The sequence below is a fragment of the Anas acuta genome, chromosome 9 (assembly GCF_963932015.1).
Source record: "Anas acuta chromosome 9, bAnaAcu1.1, whole genome shotgun sequence".
NCBI classification, from domain to species: domain Eukaryota; kingdom Metazoa; phylum Chordata; class Aves; order Anseriformes; family Anatidae; genus Anas; species Anas acuta.
The window spans coordinates 9,938,744-9,959,074 of record NC_088987.1 but is presented as its reverse complement, the minus strand read 5'-3'; the positions used below and the strand labels follow the sequence as shown (position 1 = coordinate 9,959,074).

General features: G+C 54.7%; 2 protein-coding genes and 2 non-coding genes across 4 annotated transcripts; 1 reads left to right on the top strand and 3 right to left on the bottom strand.

Moving 5' to 3' along the window:
* Positions 1–3,246: 3,246 nt before the first annotated feature.
* On the top strand, positions 3,247–9,771 carry B3GNT7 (UDP-GlcNAc:betaGal beta-1,3-N-acetylglucosaminyltransferase 7). Its single transcript, XM_068691690.1, has 2 exons — positions 3,247–3,400; positions 6,456–9,771. Exons 1-2 carry the CDS (start codon positions 3,390–3,392, stop codon positions 7,678–7,680), a joined length of 1,236 nt encoding a protein of 411 aa, XP_068547791.1. The 5' UTR covers positions 3,247–3,389; the 3' UTR covers positions 7,681–9,771.
* A 1,974-nt stretch (positions 9,772–11,745) lies between these two features.
* On the bottom strand, positions 11,746–18,785 carry NCL (nucleolin). Its single transcript, XM_068691689.1, has 15 exons — positions 18,561–18,785; positions 18,018–18,128; positions 16,984–17,272; positions 16,500–16,649; positions 16,050–16,232; positions 15,734–15,826; positions 15,367–15,502; positions 14,876–15,012; positions 14,469–14,595; positions 14,096–14,229; positions 13,870–14,005; positions 13,616–13,767; positions 13,001–13,127; positions 12,431–12,663; positions 11,746–12,225 (listed from the first exon to the last, which is right to left on the bottom strand). Exons 1-15 carry the CDS (start codon positions 18,576–18,578, stop codon positions 12,146–12,148), a joined length of 2,106 nt encoding a protein of 701 aa, XP_068547790.1. The 5' UTR covers positions 18,579–18,785; the 3' UTR covers positions 11,746–12,145.
* Positions 13,417–13,493, bottom strand: LOC137861598 (small nucleolar RNA SNORD20). Its single transcript, XR_011099725.1, has one exon. It is a non-coding gene; the product is annotated as a small nucleolar RNA SNORD20 (small nucleolar RNA).
* Positions 15,573–15,642, bottom strand: LOC137861597 (small nucleolar RNA SNORD82). Its single transcript, XR_011099723.1, has one exon. It is a non-coding gene; the product is annotated as a small nucleolar RNA SNORD82 (small nucleolar RNA).
* Positions 18,786–20,331: the final 1,546 nt, after the last annotated feature.

The following is a 20,331-nucleotide window of genomic DNA, read 5'->3' as shown; positions in this document are numbered from 1 at the left end:
CCACACGGGGATCCACAGCATCGGGCTGCCTGGGGAGGGGAAATGTTTTTTTCCCTCTCCCCTCCCTTCCCCACGAGCCAGAGCCAGCGTCAGCCCGGTTTCCCCTGCGCGCTGCCGCGCCAAGCGCCTCTGCAACCGCTGGAAAATGCATAAAAGCCCCGGGCAGGGCTGCAGGAGGGTTCCTGGCAGTCACAGCTGGATCCAGCCGCTGGCTTAAAGCAACCACACGGCCACACCGGGCTGTGCCCTGTACCCTGTCCTTCCCCAGGCTGTGCCCATGGGATTTGGGCAAGCTCACCCCATCTTATTTGGAGCTCTGGGGTCTGTCCCCCCCAGCACTGTGCTGGCACAGGGCAGCCCAGGGGCAGGAGAGGGGCTGTGGGGTTTGCCCTGGGGATCCTGAAGCAGAGAGGGGCTGGCCCTGCCGTCACCCTGCCCGGCACGTCCCTTTCTCACCTGCTTTTGGCAGAAATCATGCAAAGCCCCAGGGGTTTGGTGCCACACAGGGCAGAAAGGTTTCCTCAGCTTGGCACGGGAAGAAAAACCCAAATGTGTCACTGTGCCACCAGTCTCCGCCACCGCAGGTCAGGCTGAACCTTGGGTCCTGCCCCAGACACTCAGGGTTTGGGGGAGGAAAGGGCTCATTTGGGATCCCTGTGGGTCGAGGCCCTCCCAAAGGGAGGTCCCTTGGCTCCTGTGGGATGCCCAGCCCCAGGACTGCGGTGCTGGCACGAGCTGGGCAGCTCGAGGTGCTGGGATAGACAGGACATGTTCCTATGGGGGTAAGACTCGTTAGCAGAACAGAAAGAAATCAGAAAAAGAAAAGAAGAAAAAAATGGAAATCCCACAGCAAAAAAAAAAAAAAAAACAACACCATGTCGTGCTTTTTTTTTTTTTCTTTCTTTTCTCACTGAAACAAAACCCAAACCATCAGTGGGAAGGCATTGGCTGGGTCAACCTGCCACAAGCCAGTCTTTCAGCATTACATAAATGTTACAAAAAAAGCTCCCTTCTTTGTCTGTACTTTTATTTAAAAAAAAAATAAAAAATAAATAAAGCAGGTCTGCTCTGAAAAAAAAAAAAGTCTCGAAACCAAAAAAAGAGCTGTGGTTTGCTGTGAGAACGTCTAACTGAGCCATTTTGGCATCATCCCAATCCTCTCCCTTTCCCTGTGCTCAGAGATGCCCCGAGGCCCCAAACCATGCCCCAGGTGCCTGCCCTGAAGCCTCACGCCCCACCAGGTCGCCTGTCCCCATCTCCAGCAGGGACACCACCGGGGATGCCCTAACAGGAGGTGAGCAGGGTGACCGCTGTCACACTCAGGGGGGGTCTGTGCCTTGTCCCCCTGCGCCTCCCCACGCAGTGCTACAGGAATGTGCCCAGGTGCCCTTTCCGCAGGTCCCTGCCAGCTCTCACGGGGCTCAGCACGGCTCCAAATGTCACCAAAATGTCACCAGGGCTGCGTAACTGCTGGATTTTGGTTTGGCTTTCCCGTGCCCAAGGAGATGCCGTCCCCTCCGTCCCCTCCGTTGGCCAAGCGGTGGAGGGGGGCAGGGTCCAAATCCAGCCCTGTGCTGTGCGCTGAGCGGGGCTCTGCCTGCTGCCGGGTCTGGCTGCCCTCTCTCCAGCTCCAGGGAGAATAAAAAAAGCCAGGTTTGGCTTTGCTGTCGGCTGAGGGGGTTCTGGCTGCTCGGGTCAGAGCAGATAGCGTTGTGCTGGGGCAGGAGGCGAGGGAGCGCATGAGGCAGCAAGGAAAAGACGTGTGGAGGAGTGGCTTTGTTAAAAAAAAAAAAAACACTTTCAGTTTGCTTCTCTTTCTCCTTTCCCAGGTGAATCGGGAAAGCGTGAGAACGTGGGGTTTGGCCTCAACTTTTCTAATGCTGAACCAGATGTAAAAAGTGCTGCTTCATTTTGAGGCCATGGGGAGGTAACAGCGGGGTCCAGCTTTGGATGGGGGGGACTCGAGCCAAAACCTTGTGCAGAAGCACGGGAGCACCCAGGAAATCCCTGCACTTGTGGCCTGGACACTTTCCTGCATGGAAGCAGCTAAATTTTCAGGGCTTTGGCTCTGAGTCTGTTTGTGACCGGGGTCCCCCCTCCTCCGGGAGGTCCTGGGGTGGATTCACACCTCGCAGACCCCTCCTTGCTTCCCCCTGCAGCCAGGCTGGTGCTCAGTGGGGATCCCACAGCTGAGCCTTTCCTGGGGCCACAGCTTCAGCAGACCCCGACTTGCCTCTGGGCTTTGGGACTGGCCAAAAAAAAGCAGTCAGGGAAGGTGTGCAGGGACCTTTGGTGGTGGGAAGGCTGCAGGGTGCTGATTCCCGGGGAACTTTCTGCCCAGCTGGGTGGGAAATATGGAAACCGAGCTAAAGGGGCAGAATTGGGGAAAGAAATGCCACTTTCCTCCCCACGCAGCTGGACTTGGGGGGGTTCCTGGAGCTGGGCCAAAAGCTGTTTGTGTACTGGGGGTTGTGTTGATCCCGCCGTATGGCCAACCCCATCGGGGGCATGGGGAAGGGACTGGGATATCTCTGCTGGGCAGGAAGGGAAATATCCCAAAGGATTTCCTGTGGGCTTCGTGGCTGCGGCACGTGGCTGCTGGGGATGGGAGGATGATGACAGAAAGGGAGACATCAGAAATGGTGGGGGCTGATTGTCACGGCTGAAAAAGTCCCTGTACTGAAAAAATGCTGCATTTAGGGGAAAAGGAATGGTTCCTAGCAGGCAATGGGATGCGCCGTGTCAGCACGGGGGATGCGTAGCACCAGGTAAAGTGGGGGGGTCCCATCTGGGTGCCTCCATCCCCCCAGGGACCCCAATGGTGGCTGTGCCCTGTTGCAAAGCTGGGATTTTGGTGTCCTTGTGCAAAACCGGGGTTTGGTCCCTCTATTTTTTGGGCTTCTTCCCCAAATGACCAGCTGGTGTCGGGGGAGCAGGAAAGACACAAATTTCTTTCCTGGAACTTTCCCTGAGAGCACTGGGACCCCCTCCCCACAACCGGGACCCTTTGTGGGTGCCAGCTCCGGGTCAGGGCTGATGCAACGCACCGTGACCGGGGGCCAGCAGGCACCCAGGGGTGCTGGGGTGCCCCCCTAATCTCCCAGAGGGTGTCCCCTCAACGAGGGGATGGGGGTGGGGGGGCGATTTGGGGTGTCCCCATCCCCTGCAGCCACCGAGGGGACCCGGGAGAGATTTGGGGTTGGGGCGATGTCAGGGGGCAGGGCAAGAGTTAAGCTACCTGCGCGTCCATCCCTCTTGACTCCACCTCGAAGTCCGAGGGGAGGGAAGAGGGAAAAAGAAAAAAAAAAAAAAAAAAAGAGGAGAAAGAGGAAAAGGAAGAGGGCAGAGCGCCGCGCACGGACCGCGGGCAGCCCCGTCCCGCTCCCAGCATGTTCCAGTGGTGAGTGCCGGCCGCGGGGGGGCAAAGGACGCTGCTGTCCCCTGTCCCCTGTCCCCTCTCCTGGGGGTCTGCAGGAGGGCAGGGGGCTCCGAGGTGCCCGCACCCCATAGCTTGGGGTCGGGGAGAAGGGGGCGAACGGGGATGCCGCGGGGTCCCGTCCCGTCGGGGGTCCCATCCTGCCCGGGGTCCCCTCCTCCTGGGGGGGTCTCATCCTGCCCAGGGTCCCATCCTGCCGGGGGTCCCATCATATTGGGGTTCCCTTTCCCATCTCTTCATCCTTTTACGCCCAGGGGACGTGTCGCCGGCTTGGGGACAGCCGCTGGGGACCGGCTCTGCGCTCGCGTTTCCTTTTGGAGAGGTTTTTTTAGGGTGGGGGGGTCTCAGCCCCAGCCCTGCTGAGCCCCCTTCAGTCCCAGCACCAACACAAGGGCTCTGTGCTGCCGCTGTCCCCGCCGGCTCAGCCACCCCTAATTAAAAGGGATAATAAAATCCTAATAAACGGGTGGCCCCTGCCAGGCAGAGGGGGGTTGTGCACCTCTCCAGGGGCTGGGGGACACAGCTTGAGCCTCCTGGGGTCCTCAGCATCACCCCTAAAGGGCGACCAGCCCCCCTCTAATTTGGGGTTATATCTAACCGCCTTGGGCACAGGCAGGGCAGCCTCACAGGGATGCTTTTGATTTATTCCTGGCGGAGAAAAGGGAAGAGGAGGCCTGGGTCCGAACCCTTCAAATCCCCCTCAATTGCACCGACAGCAGCCGGGCCCGGTTGGCGCAGGTGGGAGGCACCAAGGGGTGACCCCGCTGGGGACACAGCTGGGTCCCAGAGCAGGGAGTGGGGCTGAGCGGGGTCATTCTCATGCCATGGCGGCTCCAGAGAACCCAAAACACCGTCCTCATTTCTCCTGCAAAGCGGTGGTTTTGGGGTCCCGACAGCGCAGGATGGGGGCCGCTCCCCCTCGTGTGAGTCCCACCTTAGGAGACCAAAGGCCGGAAAGACAGGAGGTTAGAAAAGCCCTACATATAATTACTATTTTTATTTTATTCATTTATTTTTCCCCATCAAAATGCCTGATTTGATGTGGGAATCGCCCCAGGTGGTGGCTCAAGGTCCCCCGGTCCCCGTCGCTTCCCCAGGACGGTGCCGTGGGGTTGTGCATGGGGCGAGCGGGGTTTTAAGCACTGAGCGGCTGTGCTGGGGTCCGAGCTGCTGCTGTGCCGGGTCCAAAGGGGTCCTGAGAAACCCAGGAGCTGCGAGGCGGGGGCTGGAGAGGGTTAAAGGCAACGGTGAGCTCTGCTCTGAGCTGCTCCCTCATCAGTCTCAGATGAGTGGCCCCGTATAAAACCAGCTGGGACCGTCCATGCGCCCCTTTGCCTGTAATTACTTATTTCCACGCCTGTTCTCACAGCCCTCGCTAGCGATCGTGCTTTTCCCACATAAAGATGGGGCTGAAAAACGTTCTCTGTGCCGGAGGGCGACACCAGAGATTGGAGCTCCCGACAGCTCCTGGCTCCACAGTTAGGGTCCCCGTTTCAGGCTGAGCAGGGTCCCTGCCACCAGCTGCCAGCGTTGTTCCCCTCCTGGGGGTGTGAAGCACAACGGTGCATTTGTAGGATGCCATAATACACCAGGACAGAGAGTTTTGTTTCTTGAATTTATTACAAGGCCAAGGACAGCAGGTATATACCGAAATGGACGTACGTAGACACACCACCAGGAGTGGGGCTGATCGAGGGCAGAAAACCCTCATGTCACATCACCCGTGCCCGGGGTCCCCGCTGAGATCCAGGGCTGGAGTAATCCCTGGGAGAGGTTTCTTTGGGGCAGATCTGGAGTTCCCACAGCGCGGGGAGGCACCTTCCTACGCCTACAGCTGGGGCCAGCTTCTGTTTTCCTGGGCATTATCACAACTTCTTTGTTCTGTGCTTATCGGGGCTGTCCCAGGCTCCCCGCTGCACTTCTCAAGGATGCTGCGGGTTCCCAGGCAGCTTCTCACAGTACTTTTCCATCAGGTCGGGTTGCTCTTAGGGCTGTTAGTCCCCAGCCCCTGCCCTCGGGCACCTGAGGCCGACAGAGCAGAGGAAATTGGTGCCCGTGTGCCAGCTGGGGGGGAGCCAGGTGCCTGGGGCAATGCGGGGTGAAGACGGGGCATCAGCAGGGTGAAAAACCTGCTTTGCTTTAGCTGGGTGTGAGGAAGCAGCTTGGGGGGATTACGGGGTGCAGCAGCAATCGCTGGGGCTCTTTTGAGCCCCCAACGAGCCGCACGCAGGGTTTGGGAGCTGCCCCCAGCCACAGATCCACGGCATTTGGTGCTGCAAGGAGAAGTGTTGGGTCCCAAGACCCGGCCCCAGCTGTGCCCCAGAAATGCTGGGCACGCAGGGATGTCTTTTCCCAGCCCGACCTTCAATTTCCTTTCGAATACCATTATTTTTTTTCTTGGTCCTGAGCTGTTATTTTGTAATGAAAAGCCGCTGCCTGCCTCGTGTCGGATCCTGCAGCCTTCCAGCCTCTGGTTTCTCAGGGCTGCGCAGCCCGAGATGCCAGTCTAGGGCCATGGGAAAGGACGTCCGTGTTTTGGAGCTGTTGTTTCCCTAGAAAAGATAATTCCTGTCCTGTTAATTCCTAAACTGAAATTTTCAGACAGCCAAATGAAGGGTTGCCCTTGGGATTTCCTCCAAAACAGCTGCTCTGACGAAACTCCCGTGCCCAGCAGTTTGCAGACACGTACCCTGGTGGCACCCTCATTTCTCCTGTCTTTCCCTGGCTCCATCTCTCTCTCGTCCCATTTTCTCCTCTCCCCTGAGCCCTTTCCAGCTCTTTGCAGGGACGCAGGGCTGTCAGAGGACATTACCTGTCCCTGCCTGGCCTGAGGGTTGCCCCAAAATCAGGATAGAGCCGTGGGAAGGGCAGTGTGGAGGTGTCCCCCAGCACTCCCCTCAAGGCTGCCACCTTGTGATGGGTGCCGGGCTGTGAGCAGCCCTCGATCTGATCCTTTTGTCCATGAACTTGCCAGATCCAGCATTTTCCCCTCCTTACCCGCCCTGTCTCGCCCCTGTAGGAAGAAGACCATCTACAAAACGCTTTGCCTGTCCTTCCTGCTGGTGGTGACGGTGACGGTGCTGCAGCGGGGAATGGCCCCCAGCCAGTTCATGCAGGGCCAGCAGCCGAAGGAGCTGCCCCCTGCCGAGCCCCTGAAAACGCAGAAGAGAGGCGAGGCCTTCTCCGTCACCAGCACCTTCTGGAACAGCAAGAAGGAGAAGGCTCCCGCGAAGCAGGAGGAGAAGGAGGAGGAGGAGGAGGAGAGGGCGACGGAGAAGCAAGCGAGGTCGTGGGACATCGTCACCTCCAACTGCTCGGCCAACCAAAACCTCAGCCAGGCGGAGTGGTTCAAGGGGCTGGAGCCCCACTTCCAGCAGTTCCTGCTCTACCGGCACTGCCGCTACTTCCCCATGCTGATCAACCACCCCGAGAAGTGCAGCGGGGGCGTCTACCTGCTCATCGTGGTCAAGTCCATCATCACGCAGCACGACCGCCGCGAGGCCATCCGCAGGACCTGGGGCCAGGAGAAGGAGGTGGAGGGCAAGAAGATCAGGACGCTCTTCTTGCTGGGCACGGCCGCCAAGGAGGAGGAGAAAGCCAACTACCAGAAGCTGCTGGATTACGAGAACCACATCTACGGGGACATCCTGCAGTGGGATTTCCTGGACAGCTTCTTCAACCTGACCCTCAAGGAGGTGCACTTCCTGAAGTGGCTCAACATCTACTGCGACAACGTCCACTTCGTCTTCAAGGGCGACGACGACGTCTTCGTGAGCCCCAGCAACATCCTGGAGTACCTGGAGGACAAGACGGAGGGAGAGGACCTCTTCGTGGGGGACGTCCTCTACAAGGCCCGGCCGATCAGGAGGAAGGAGAACAAATATTACATCCCCAGCGCGCTCTACAACAAAAACAGCTACCCGCCCTACGCGGGGGGCGGGGGCTTCATCATGGCTGGCTCGCTGGCCAAGAAGCTGCACAAGACCTCGGAGACGCTGGAGCTGTACCCCATCGACGACGTCTTCCTAGGGATGTGCTTGGAGGTCCTCAAGGTATCGCCCGTCGGGCACGAGGGCTTCAAAACGTTTGGCATCGTGAAGAACAAGAACAGCAAGATGAACAAGGAGCCGTGTTTTTTCCGGGGGATGCTGGTGGTTCATAAACTGCTGCCTCCGGAGCTGCTCCAAATGTGGGACTTGGTCCACAGTAACTTGACGTGCTCGAGAAAACTCAACGTCCTTTAGCTCAGTCTCTCTGGAGAGCTGGGACTGGAGGGGCCGGGGGCAGCTGCTCCCTGCCCCGGGGGCGCGGTGAGCCTCGGCTCGTGGCACACGAGGAGGGCAGAGGCTCCGCGGCCACGGGCAGGGCTTGTGATAGTGTTTGTTCCTGTACTGTAACGTGGTTCACTTATCTCCAGCTGGGTTGGGGGTTGCTGAAAAAGAGAAAAAAAAGAAAAAAAAAAAAAGAAAAAGAAAAGGGAAAGAAAGAAACCTGAGCACTAAAGGGAGAGAGAAAGAGAGGGAAGAGGGTTTGCTCCCTGCTTTAGGTACCGCCTCCACCAGGAGATGAACGATGGGGCTGGGGGGAGGCAGGAGGGACGTGGCACGCTCGTTGTTATTTTTTGGAGATGTTCAGGGTCTGGCAACCCAGGGAAGCTTCTCCAAGGGGGCTGAGTGGTTTACATGTACGTGAGCCCCCCACCACCACTCAGAAGTCAAGGGGATTTTGTTGTCTGAACCGCCTGCCCCGTGCAAGGTTGAACCTGTGTGCCTTGGGCTCGCCCCCTCACAAAGTCCTCTCCGTGTCCCCAGTGTGCGGGTGGGGGAAAGGGGCCAGCCCCTCCCTGGGGCCAGCCCCGAGCCCCCATTAGGGCTGCTGGTTTTCAGCCAGGAGGTCGGGGAATTGGGGCTTTATCCCCCAGTGGAGGTTCCCACAGGACTTTGGTTCCCGGTGCCAGCCCTGGCTGCGCATGCGTCGCGCTCAAACAAACACACCCAGCCAAAATTCCTCAGGGATTTGATCTTCCTGGCAGGAAAGCAAAGAGCCGGGGTGGGCTGTCCTTGCCCACGGCCAGGGAAGCAGCAGGGGCACCAGGTCAGCCCCAGGTGGGTGCTGTGGGCATCGCTCCCTGCCTGGAGCGGGGTCGCAGGTGAAGAAGGGCTGGTGCTGTGCACCGCGTCCGCTCCTCTCCGGGCTCTCAGAGTGTGCATTTCCATATGGCGGTGCCCAGGAGTGTGACAGGGGGTGACACCACACAGCATGCCCCTGTTTTTGCTCCCCACCACGTCTTAGGGCCGCTGGAGGTGTCAGGGTGAGCCCCAAGCCAGCTTCTGTGGTGGAAAACCCATGCAGCGCCGTAGCCACGCACCCCTGGGTGCTCTCCAAGCCACCGGCTGCCAGCTGTGCAAGGCCACACGCGTGTGCAAAGCCACATGGGCTCCGGTGTGTCACCTTCTGGGGCGGGGGCACAGCGTCTGTACACCAGACACCATCCCCGAGTGCAGGGTTTGTGCAGCCGACTGTCCCTGTGCGTGGTGGACGTGCACAGCCACAGCCACGGCCCTGAACACGAGCAGCGAAACGCGCACACGTGTGCTCTCTCTCCTCGCTCTCTCTCTCTCTCCTTCTCTGGTGCCAGACATTGAAAGGAAAAAATTTTCTACTACCTCAAAGGTCCCCCTGTGCAGTGCCTTTTTTTTTTTTTTTTTTTTTTTTTTCCCCTTAATGTGTTCTGGAAACGTGCCTGTTTCATTCACTCCAAGCCTGTATGTTCCCCAGGTTAGAAAACAAACAAGAAGGGGCGCGCGGCAGCCAAAAGAGCCACCCGCGCGCCAAGCCACGCCGCTTCCCCTCTGCAAATGCCCCTCGTCGGCTCCGACGAGCTGCACATTTTGGAGAGGGAAAACCAGAAAAAAAGGGAAAAAACAGAAAAAAAAGGGAAAACCGTTGGGTGGCAGGGCTGGCATTTGATTGACGACGTGCCCAGCAGAGCCGCGGCCCCGGGGCACCTGCGGGGCAGAGCCCGAGGGCATGGTTGGTGCCCGCTGGGCACTGAGCACGCGGTTATTTCCTATCCTCTCGGTCGTTTCCCATCCTCTCGTGGGTTCAGAAATGCTTCCCCAAAAGGCACCTCTGTCCCTGATGTCGGGTATGGTTCCTTGGGCTCTCTGCTTGCCCCGTAGGTGGGGGCGGCGCTTGGAGAGCCGGGGCCGCGTGCCGAAATCTTGCAGTGTTGGCTCTTCACCTGGCGGGACCTGTACGGAGAAACCGTGTAGATTTGGTGGATATTTTTAGTTTCTAAATAAAGGTTACAAGAAGAAGGAGAAGAAATGAAAGCACCCAAGCCCCGTGTCATTGCTAGCCCCCTCCTCAGGACGGGCTGGCTGCTTGGGAACTGAACCTGGTGGTGGGCCACGGGGGCAAATGGGGCTGCAGTTCCCTGGTGTGACTTCATTGCAGAGCTCGTTGTGTTTAACGAGGTCCCGTGGATATTTTCTGTCTTCCAAGCGCTCCTCCAGCTGCATTTCAAACTTCGGGCCGCCCTGGCATGCTCCAGCCCCGTGGGAAGAGCTGTCTGGGCACTTGGCTCCTGGCAAACCTCCTTCTCTCCTCGCCCCGCAGGACATCACCACCTTGCTGTCCCTGTCACCCTCTCCAGGCCACGTGTTCCCCATAGCACCGTGCTCGCTGCCTTTAGGAGCATGCAGGGCAATGGGAACCCCAAAGCAGAGTGAGCCACACGCACAGGGACAAACCCACATCGGGTTTGGCTTTGGCTGGGGTGGAGAGAAGTAAAATCATGCCAGGAGATCGATGGGTGTCAGGGGCTGGGTTTTCGGGGCTGGCACCCACCGTGGATGCTCAGCCCAGTGATGGATGCAGAGAGGTGACCAGAGGGGACTGGGATCGTGTAGGACGCTGCCAGCTGGGCTGTGCTCCATGTCCTGTTCCACCCGGGCTTCCCCAGGTGTGAAAAAGGCAAAAAGCCAAGCTTGGGGATGCTTTTCCTCTTTCAAGCATGACCCAGGACTGCAGCACCGCTCCCTGGGGAGCCAGGGGGGAGAAAATACCCAAGGTGGCAGCGTGGGGAGGCTCCATGGCAGGGTCCCGGAGCGAAATCCAGGTTTGGGGTTGAAGGCAGGGCGGTGAAAGCCTCCTCCCGGGCGGGTGCTGCCCTCTGCCGCCCGGCCCGGCGACAACCTCCGACCATTTGCCGCCGGGGCCAGCGACCCGCCTCTAAAATGGCTGATGGCAGCGGGGGGAAGGCGAGCACCGAAGCCAAAAAGCGAGCCTCGGCCCTGGTTGAGTATAAAAAGTTTATTTCCATGTGCTTTGCAGGGCTCCAGCTGCTAATGACAGTTCTCTTCTACATACACCCACTGCTCCCATGCTTAGTTTTTCCAGACAAGAAGGTGCAAAGCACTGTAGCAAATCCTTCTCACATGATTTGTTTTGGGAATTAGGAAGTAGAAACAGCATTTAATGGGCTGCAGGAGCTTGGCCGAGGCAGGTAGGTGCAGGACTGCCACCACCTGCAAGGTGTCACAGCACAGGCTTGTGCTCAGGGTCATTGTCCCCTGGCTGGGAAAGAGGTCAACTAATTTTTGGGTGAGAGGCAGAGGCTGCCAGCACAGCTTGCAGGAGGTGACATTTATTTGAGGCTGCACAGCCCTGTGGTGATAGCCACAGGGTGCTGTGAGCAGCCCTGCCCCAGCAAGACCAAAGCAGCAGCTGCCCCTCTGCAGCCAGGTGCTGCAGTCACTCAGGAGCAGTTTTGTCTGCCAGCAGCTGCTGCAGCAGGAGCCCAGCCAAATCCTGGGGGAGGAAAAGAGGCCCAGGAGGGCAGCTCCTCACCCCCACAGGGCTGTTAAGCAATCACACTTACCCAGCCCAAGGGGGGACATAAGGAGAGGGGCAGTTGTTCAGAGTTAAAACAGGACGGGGAATATTCCCCACCATGTTTTAAACACTACTTCACAGCTGGAGAGACAAACAAGAGGCAAGACTACTGTTGGTACTGGAAGTTTCTGTGAAAGTACACCAAGCTCCTGCTAGTCAGTCACCAAATCATTTTTTTTTTAAATAAGTAAGTAAAAAGCAAGTGGAAAAGAACACGGTTTCTGTCTTAGTCCTATTCCTTCTTGCAAGTAGATTATGCTTAGAGTAACCTGTATATGTTGGTAGCTGTCACTGCAGGCTAAACCAGAAGCAAGACATGAGCTGCTGTCTGCAAAGTTAGCGACCTTAAAATGAAGGCTGAAGCCAGAATTTCTCCCAGCCTACTTTAGGTGGCACAGAATTAACACGAACCAGTTTAGGTCCTTTAATCTGTCCAAGACAGGGTGCTGAAGCACAAATGATAAAACATTCTGCATTTTTACAGCAAAAATGCTACCGAAGTTTATAGGAAAAAAAATATTTTTGTACATGGGTAAAACATTATAAATTCAAGACAACTCACAGACAAGGGGTAAATTCCCACATCTATCGCTCATTTCTTTTAAAAAGTTCACTTGAATAGGCAAGCAGTCAAAAGGGCTTGCTCTCTCTTCCTTGAAATGAAAACTGTTTCTTCCAAGTGGCTCACAGTACTCCTTTGCACCTTGGAATGTCCTCCGAAGGCTCCGCCGAGATAAAAGGAGAATAAAAACCCCCGGAGTCCTTTCAGATAGTCTCAGAGAGCAGGAGAAGGGAAAGGAAAAGGGAAGTTTATTCAAACTTGATCTTCTTCCCTTGGGGCTTGTGATCTCCACCTCCTCCTCTGCCTCCTCGGAAGCCACCTCCTCTACCTAGAGAAGAGATTAGGTCAAAAAGTGAGATTAGGGCAAGAAGCAGAGCTGCAGCTGTCCCTGCACACGTACCACTGCCCTTCCAAAACCCTCTTGGCACAGGACTGAAAACAAATCCACATCAGGCACTCCATGGTGACTACAAACCATAATCCCTTAGCTTTTGACTATGCCCCTTAGAGGAGGGGTGTTTGCATCTCCTTACCTCCAAACCCTCTGCCACCACCTCTGCCACCAAAACCACCTCTTCCGCCTCCTCGGCCTCCTCTGCCACCACCTCTGCCGCCAAATCCACCACCAAATCCGCCGCCACGCTGGAAATCGCCCTTTGGCTTGGCAAAATCAAGGGTCACTTTGTTTCCGTCTATCTCCCCATCCTCCATGGCTTCTTTAGCTGCTTTGGCATCTTCTGGGGAGCTGAAGTCCACAAACCCAAACCTAGGCAGCAGATTAAGAGAAAGATGGTCAAACTCCATGAACTGAAGAACCGCAGCACCACCTACAGGCATATGATAGCAACAGCTTAGGAAACAACTGCGTTTCTACAACCAGGGATCAGAAATGTTACTTGTAGAACAGTAGTGGCTAGTCGCAACTGATGGAGCCATGTTACAAGTGTGCCAGTACTGAACTGTTAATATCCTTCTCGTGCGAATCCATAGGCTGCCACGGAGGTGTTGGCAGGAAGGAGCTCATTGAGAAGTGAGCATGCAGTCAGATGTTCATTATTAGTAGCATGCTACTGGACCTGAATCCCAGATCATGCTTAACGTACCCTTTAGAAGATCCAGTGTCTCTGTCTGTGACTATTCTAGCACTTATGGAGCCTTCAAATGATTCTCTTAGCGTCTCCTCTGTTGTGTCCTCAGAAAGGCCTCTGACAAACAATGTTTTGCTTTGTTCTGTGGAAAGACAATACAGAGCTCGTCTCAGCAAAGCCACCATCAACCTCTCAGTAATGCAAGCTGGATTTGGTACTGACTCCAATAACAGCTCCTGTGGTTCAGGGGTTTGGTTTCAAAAGGAAGCCCAGAACAGCTAAGGCACCCAAAGATGACCTGGAAAGCTTTTTCAGGACTATTTGTCTAAGAGCATCCCCATGTGGACCAGTTTGGTACTGTCAAATTCCCCCCCCAGCCTCTGTAATAAATGATAGCGTCTTATCAGTATGGATACTGACTGGACAGACTGCTGGATCAGCACTTGACTATCTAGAGGAATTTGGAAACAGTTTCATCATCATTTCAGATAATCAGTCATCATATCCAGCACACTTATGATAGAAAACTTCTGTACCACAGGTTTATTTATTTTTTCTAAAGCAGACCAGAGTTTGTCTGAATCATACACTCCTATCCCACGATCAACTACTTAAACGTGGAATACTTACGGTTAAATCCTCCTCTTGCATTCGTGTTCCCTTTCTGCCACGCTGGTGAACTGAATTCCAGTCTGATTGCTCTGCCTTCGATTTCTGTGTTGTTACAGGAATTCAATGCCTCTTTGGCATCCTCAGCTGTGGGAAATTCTACAAACGCGTACCTGTTGGAGAGGAAGATTTCAGTCAGGTTGGGAGCACAGGACGTCAGTGGAAGTCAGGCATTCACAATGACAACAGAGAAATCAGTTTTAAGTCAAACATACCCTTTAGGCCTGCCCTGGTTGTTCTGTGGCATCTTGATGGAAGAGGCTTTTTTAAACAGTTCTTGGAGAGTCTCCTCGGAGGCAGCGTATGAGAGGTTGTTTACAATCAGGGTCTTTGACTCCCTCTCTCCACCTCCTACAAAGGAAACGGTGCTTTTTTAAGTACAGGTTTGGAGAGAGAAAGCTCCCTTTCCTCTTTATGCATCCCACAGATCTGGAAATGTACCTTTCTGGTTTTCTTGTTGGCTCTTCTCACCGGTGTAGTCAATGACCATGGCACGACCATCGATCTCTGTGCCCTGCTTCTCCTCCAGAGCTTTGTCTGCCTCAGCTTCTGTTTTGAATTCAACATAGGCCATCCTACAGCAAAGGAAAAGAACATGAACCAAGGTTCTTTTGGCTTTTGTAATGTCCACCTTCCAGGAATGATTAAGTGAATGAGAGGGAAAAGCATGTAAAAAAAAAAACACTTAAAAATAATTTTTTCAGTGTATCTAATCCAGCAGATTCTTTGATGTAGTTAAGAGACAGACTAGCTCTTCAAAATACACAAAGTGTCTAAGAAACGGCAAATATCCAGTGTCCCCTCACATACGTACCCTTTGCTGCTCCCTTCCTTGTTAAGTACTATTCTGACTTCTACCGCATTTTCAAACACGTTTTTCATTTCCTCTTCGGTTAAGCGGTAGGGCAGATTCTTCACGAACAGCGTTCTGGCATCTCTCTCTGCAAAGAGGAAAAAGGTTACTTCCACCTGATCAGCTCAAAATCCATGGGTCCTAAAACGGTTCAGACAACCATCCCCCCTTGCATATCCATCCTTCCTCCCCATCCCCCCCTTGCATATCCATTTCAGCGTTTGAGAATCTGGTTGTAACAGAGCTCAGACCAGGGAAACGCGCTTCAAGAGCAGCACATCAGCCATCAGTAATACCACAAGCCCACTCTAAGGACCGATGACAACCTTTCTTTGATGCACACAGGTATTCAGAGTTGCATGCCATACCTTTCTTATTTTCTTTAAGACTTTCCTTGCTTTTTGCTTTTTCCAGTTTGATTTCCAAGCCCATCAGCTTCTTTCCATTCAGTTGAAGAGCTTTATCCATATCTTCAGCAGATAAGAAGTCTACATAGCCAAATCGTCTGAAAGAAAAGCAACTTTACTGCTTAAGCTGCTCTCTAGTAGCAGACAACATACAGAACCAGAGGGAATAGGTCAAGCTAAAGCACCAGTGAAAATTAAGGCAAAGAGGTGACTATAACAGCTCTGTGCTGAAGTGGCAGCTCCCCCTTCTGGGATATACTGTTTGAAACAGCTGCAAGCCTGCAAGTGTAATACCCATCTCAGCACTGCACATGTACTGTGCCTCTTCCAGCTTCCATACACTACCAACAGTGATCCCAGCATCTTGAAGGGAAGCTGCATCAGCACATTTACCTATCTGAATGAGTTGTTGCCAACTAAAAGCAGCAGCAGAATTCTACAGATGAACTTACTTGGAAGAGCCAATTCTGACTTCTGAAACTTGAAGATTCTTCTTGCCAAAGAACTCTTTGATGGCAGTCTTCAGTTCGTCATAGTCCTTTGTGGGGCACAGATTTTTCAAGAAGAGTGAAAACGCTGAGGCAGGAGCTTCAAATGAAAAGACAAATGAGTGTAAGGCAGACTGAAAGAATTGGAAACTAAACTATGGACAGCATTAGCACATCAGCTTCTGCTCAAAAGTGACATCATACTTCAGTATTAAGTCCCTTATAATCATCATTTGTGCTGGAAAAAAGAAACACTGAACACCCAGCCTCATATGCCTAGCAGGCCACTAATAGCTAAGTGAGCATCATTTGATGCCCCCATGCCACCCACCTTCTGTTTTCTCTGTTTTCTTTTTCTTGGCCTCTGGTGCACTTTTATTGGCCATTTCTTTCTTCCTCTTTCCAGGTGCTTCCTTGACAGGTTCTGTGATAGGGAACAAAGAACACTGAGATGAAGTACAAGAATAAAACAGCTTCGTCTGTGCTGGATAAATGCAGGAGCATTAACATCTGCACCATTCATACATGAGACCTGCTCTTGTCATTACAAGCAACTGTTCTTCAGCCCTAGAGACCATAATGGGACAATTACTCATACGTCCTCTCTTATTATGGACAGTTATGTTCTTGTTAACATTTAAACTCACTTTCATCCTCGCTTTCTTCCTCATCTTCATCCTCCTCCTCCTCATCTTCGTCCTCTTCATCTTCATCCTCCTCATCATCTTCCTCATCTTCAGACTCTGCCTTGGCTTTTACTGGTGCAGCCTTTGCTGGAGTAGGTTTCTTCACTGGAACAGGTGTGGTGTCCATGGCCTCATCTTCAGACTCTGAAATGAATTGCATGTGAGCTTTCATGTGTATTCAAGATCAAGTCACTTTTGAGTGTAACAAAAACATACATCAGTTAACTAAGTATTTTTTTCATACCTCCTGAAGCTTATAAGTTTTCAGGAAAGAAGTTTTGTCATGTTATACTAATAATCCACTGAGTTAACCCTCCCTTCCCCCAAGCTCCCTCTCAGTGTTTATCAGTTTAACACGTTCTAAATTTGCTAAGAGAAACCATTTTCCTAAATCCATTGTGGACCACATACCCTCATCTTCCTCATCATCATCTTCGTCGTCGTCTTCCTCTTCCTCAGATTCTTGCTTTGCTGGCACAACTGCAGGCTTTTTGGCTGGTACAGCTGCCGCGGGCTTTTTGGCTGCAGGCTTCACAGGCATTGCTGGTTCCTCTTCTTCCTCTGCAACAACAGTACAGTAAGTGTTTATCCACAGCACTCAGCCTTCAAACTCAGTCAAGTTCTTTGTTTCACTAGATTTTGGCAGTGTTCGGAAGAGAACAAACAGGAAATTAGAAGGTACTTCACGGGCATCATGGAATACAGCCACAGTACAGAAAGTTCTCCAATATTTACTGAACACCTGACTTTTCTCCTTTGCTACCTCCGATCAATGAAATCCCCCCTTTGGGGTGTTAGGTCATGCTGAACTTAATTTCAATTTCAAAGGTAACTAAATTTAGCTACTGAACGGGGCTAACTCTATAGTTGGACATTTATTCCACAAGTCACTTACCAGAATCATCCTCTTCATCCTCATCCTCCTCATCGTCTTCCTCATCCTCCTCATCTTCGTCGTCTTCCTCACTTTCTTCTTTCTTGGCATTTTTGCCATTTTTTGCTCCTTTACCTATGACAGCAGCCTTTTTAGGTGATGGAGCAACAGCCTTTTTAGCTGGAGTAGCCACAGCCTTCTTGGCTGGTGTAACTGCCTTTTTCGCAGGAGTGGCAGCCTTCTTTGCAGGGGTAGCAGCCTTCTTAGCTGGCGTGACTGCTGCTTTTTGTTGCTTCTTCTGAGGGACCATCTGAAAGAAATTTATTATTAGATTTATGTTGTCCCTGAAGGGATTTCAGAGCAACAAACACGACCCCATGCTGCCATTGTGCCTTGACAGACTGGAAGAACTTTGCAGCCACACTCATGAAAAAGGCACTACAGGAGCTGCAGCGAGCAGGTAGCTGCTACCTCTGCACACCCAATTAGTCAAAAGGTATGCTCTCGGCGCCACTCCTCCCTTTACCCATTCTGTCCATTCTTGCTCCTACACCTCGTGGCTAGCACTTCAACATGGCAGACAAACACATGGCAACTGTGACCTAAAGCTTACCCTTCTGACATTTTAGATTGTTTCCTTTGGCTTCCTATTCTGTTGAATTAATTAAGCTCAAAAGCAGCCTTTTCATCTTTTTAACAGGCCAGATCTATAAGAGCAAAGCCTGAAGCTATAATAATTAATCTCTGTAGCAGCACCCAAAAGCTTGAGGTTTACGGTCCTGCGTCTTACATGTGCTTGATAAATCACTTATTGCTGATGCCCTACTTCAGTAAATAATCATCCTTTTGCTCATCACTACTAGGCACAGCTCTAACATCCCAAGTAGTACTTCTGGAAGTACAGACTTAGCCAGTTTTTTCCCCCTGACTATCAGTTTCCCCCCTAACCTCAACAAACACGCGTGCTAACCGCTCACAGCCGCGGATTCACCCTCCCACGTGCGCCCCGAAAGCCTCCCGCCGCCGCTGCACACCACGTGCGGCCGCCCCCTCACCTCCTCCCCGCTGCTCTCCTCCAGGTCGGAGGACTCCTCCTCCTCGCTCTCCTCCACCTTTTTGGGGGGCGGCGGGGCCATCTTCTTCTGCTTCACCTGGTTCTTGGGGGTCTGGGGGGGAAGAGAAAAGAGAGGGGGGGGTTGGGGACACGGAGCCGTCATGCACCGCCAACACGTGGCCGTTCCCAGGCGCGCGCCCGCACGTGCTCGCGCGCCCCACGTGGCCGCGCCTCCCCCCCCCTCCCACTCCGCGCGCCCCCTCCCAATAGGAATAAAAAAAAAAAAAAAGGGGGGGGGGGGAAAGGAGAGGAGGGGGGGGGGCTTGAAACCGCTCCCGCCGCGCGCGCCCCTCCCCTCGCCGCCATCTTCCCGCTGAGGGCATGGGGGGGGGCCTGGAAACCGCCAGCGGCGGGAAGGCAGCGCCGGGACCCCCCCCTCCAAGGGGCTTTAATCCCCCCCCCCCCCCTCGATCTCCGCTCCCGCTCCCGCTCCCCTCAGCGCGGCGATGGCGGCGCTGGGGCAGGCCCCGCGCGCAGGCCTCACCTTGGCGATCTTCACCATGATGGCGGCGGCGGCGGCCTGAGGAGGCGCAGGGGCGGCGGCGGCGGCGGCCGGGCTGCCTCGGGGATAAAAAAAGGAACGGGGAGAGGCGAAAGAACCCGAGGGGAGGCGGCGGGGCGGGAGCGGCGGCGGGGCGCGGCCGACCCGGAGCGGCGGCGGCGGGGAAAAGAGCGAGCGCGGGGCCCTTCCGCTGCCTCGCCTCGCCCCTCAGCTTCGCCCCGCCCCCTCCGCCCCCGCCTCGGCCAATCGGAGCGCGAGCTGCGCGGCGCGGCCAATCGGCGCCTCCGCCCCGCGGGGCTCTGAGCCAATCGGAGGCGCTGTGGCATCGGCCAACGGGAGGCGGCGTTACGGATGGTGGTGCGTGTGGGGAGGGGAGGGGGGGGAACGGGAGGATGGCGGCAGCCAATGGGAGGCGGGGGAAGCGCGGGGGCTGAGCGCTGATTGGGCGGCGGGGGCCGGAGGGGGGTGGGAGGGGCTGGGGAGCGGGGAGAGCACGTGGCGCGCGGCGGGACACGTGGTGGGGGGGGGCTGGGGGCGCTGGGGCTGCGGGCTGCGGAGCGGGGGACCCGGGTTCGAGTCCCGGGTCCGGCACCAAGCCCTGTCCCCATCCCTGTCCTTGTCCCCGTTCCTAATTCTGGCTCAGCCCCCTCCAGGCTGTGCCCCCAGCAGCGAGCAGCCGGATTTGGGGTTTTATTCATCCATCCCCAATGGGACGGGGTTGGGGTCTCCCTTGTGATGCCCCCCTAATGCCCCTTGTGCGCCCCCCCTGGGCTTATAATGCAGGGGGGGGAATAACCCATGCTTGCCCTATGGATGGTTTTTAATTCATCCACCAAAAAATAATCCACCTGTAGGGTTTCGCCACAATATCAGTGAGGATGGGGGATAAATAACCCGCTGGCGGTGCTGTTCCCAGGCCCCTGGGTGCCCCCTCCAGCTGCAAACAGGGCGTGCAGCCCCCCCTGGGGCTCCTGGCAGGTCCCACACGTGCTGCAGGAGCCAGCCCCGAGCACCCAAAAATTTGGGGTGCGCCCTGCCCCGCAGCCCTGCTGCCGCCCCGAGCCTCAGGGATGAGAGGAGTTTGTGGAGCGGCACCAGCGGGGCAGTAATTGGGCCAAAACGGGAGGATTTGCAGCTCCATCCGAGGAGTAGAAGTATTTGAGGTGCTTCTCTGCCCGGGATTAACGCATTAAATAGGGCCAGGCAGGCGTTGGGCCAGGCGGCTGAGGGCATTTGCTCGCAGAGCACGCTGTCGGGCCCTGATTTGATTTGTTCCTCTGGTCCCCACGCACCGTTTGCCTTCATTACCTTCCCTGTCCCATGCCATAGCCCGGTCATGTCGCATCTGTCCAATAAAGGGCCCATTAATGGGATTTACGTCCAGTTGTCACTTTTCTGCCTTGTCCAGGACAATGGGCTCCCTGGGCGTGCTGTCGCTTGGAAAAAGCAGGTTTGTTTGTTTGTTTTTTCACAGGTAGGCTGAGCGGGATAAATAACCTCCTAGGGCTGTTTATGGCTAGAGTTAGCTTCGTGAAGTTGAATTTCTCCCAAAAATTTGATTCATGGCTTGAAACGGAGCCATTTAAAATATATGTTTGTGGGTATGAATATATGTATGTATTTATTTATTCAGTCTAAAAAGGATGGAAATAAAGAAAAGGGAAGGTGCTCTCCTTCCTTTCCCCTGGGAGACCCTAGAAGATGCCTCCAGCTGCTCAGGAGCAGCCAAAGCAGGGGCTGGGCCGGGGTGAGG

What these genes read in the sequence shown, in the direction of transcription:
- NCL (XM_068691689.1), bottom strand. An exon ending in GAAAACAGAGAAAACAGAAG is followed by an intron (nt 15,503 to 15,733) that starts GTGGGTGGCATG and finishes TTTCATTTGAAG; the next exon opens with CTCCTGCCTCAGCGTTTTCA. An exon ending in TGCAAGAGGAGGATTTAACC is followed by an intron (nt 13,128 to 13,615) that starts GTAAGTATTCCA and finishes GTCTTTCCACAG; the next exon opens with AACAAAGCAAAACATTGTTT.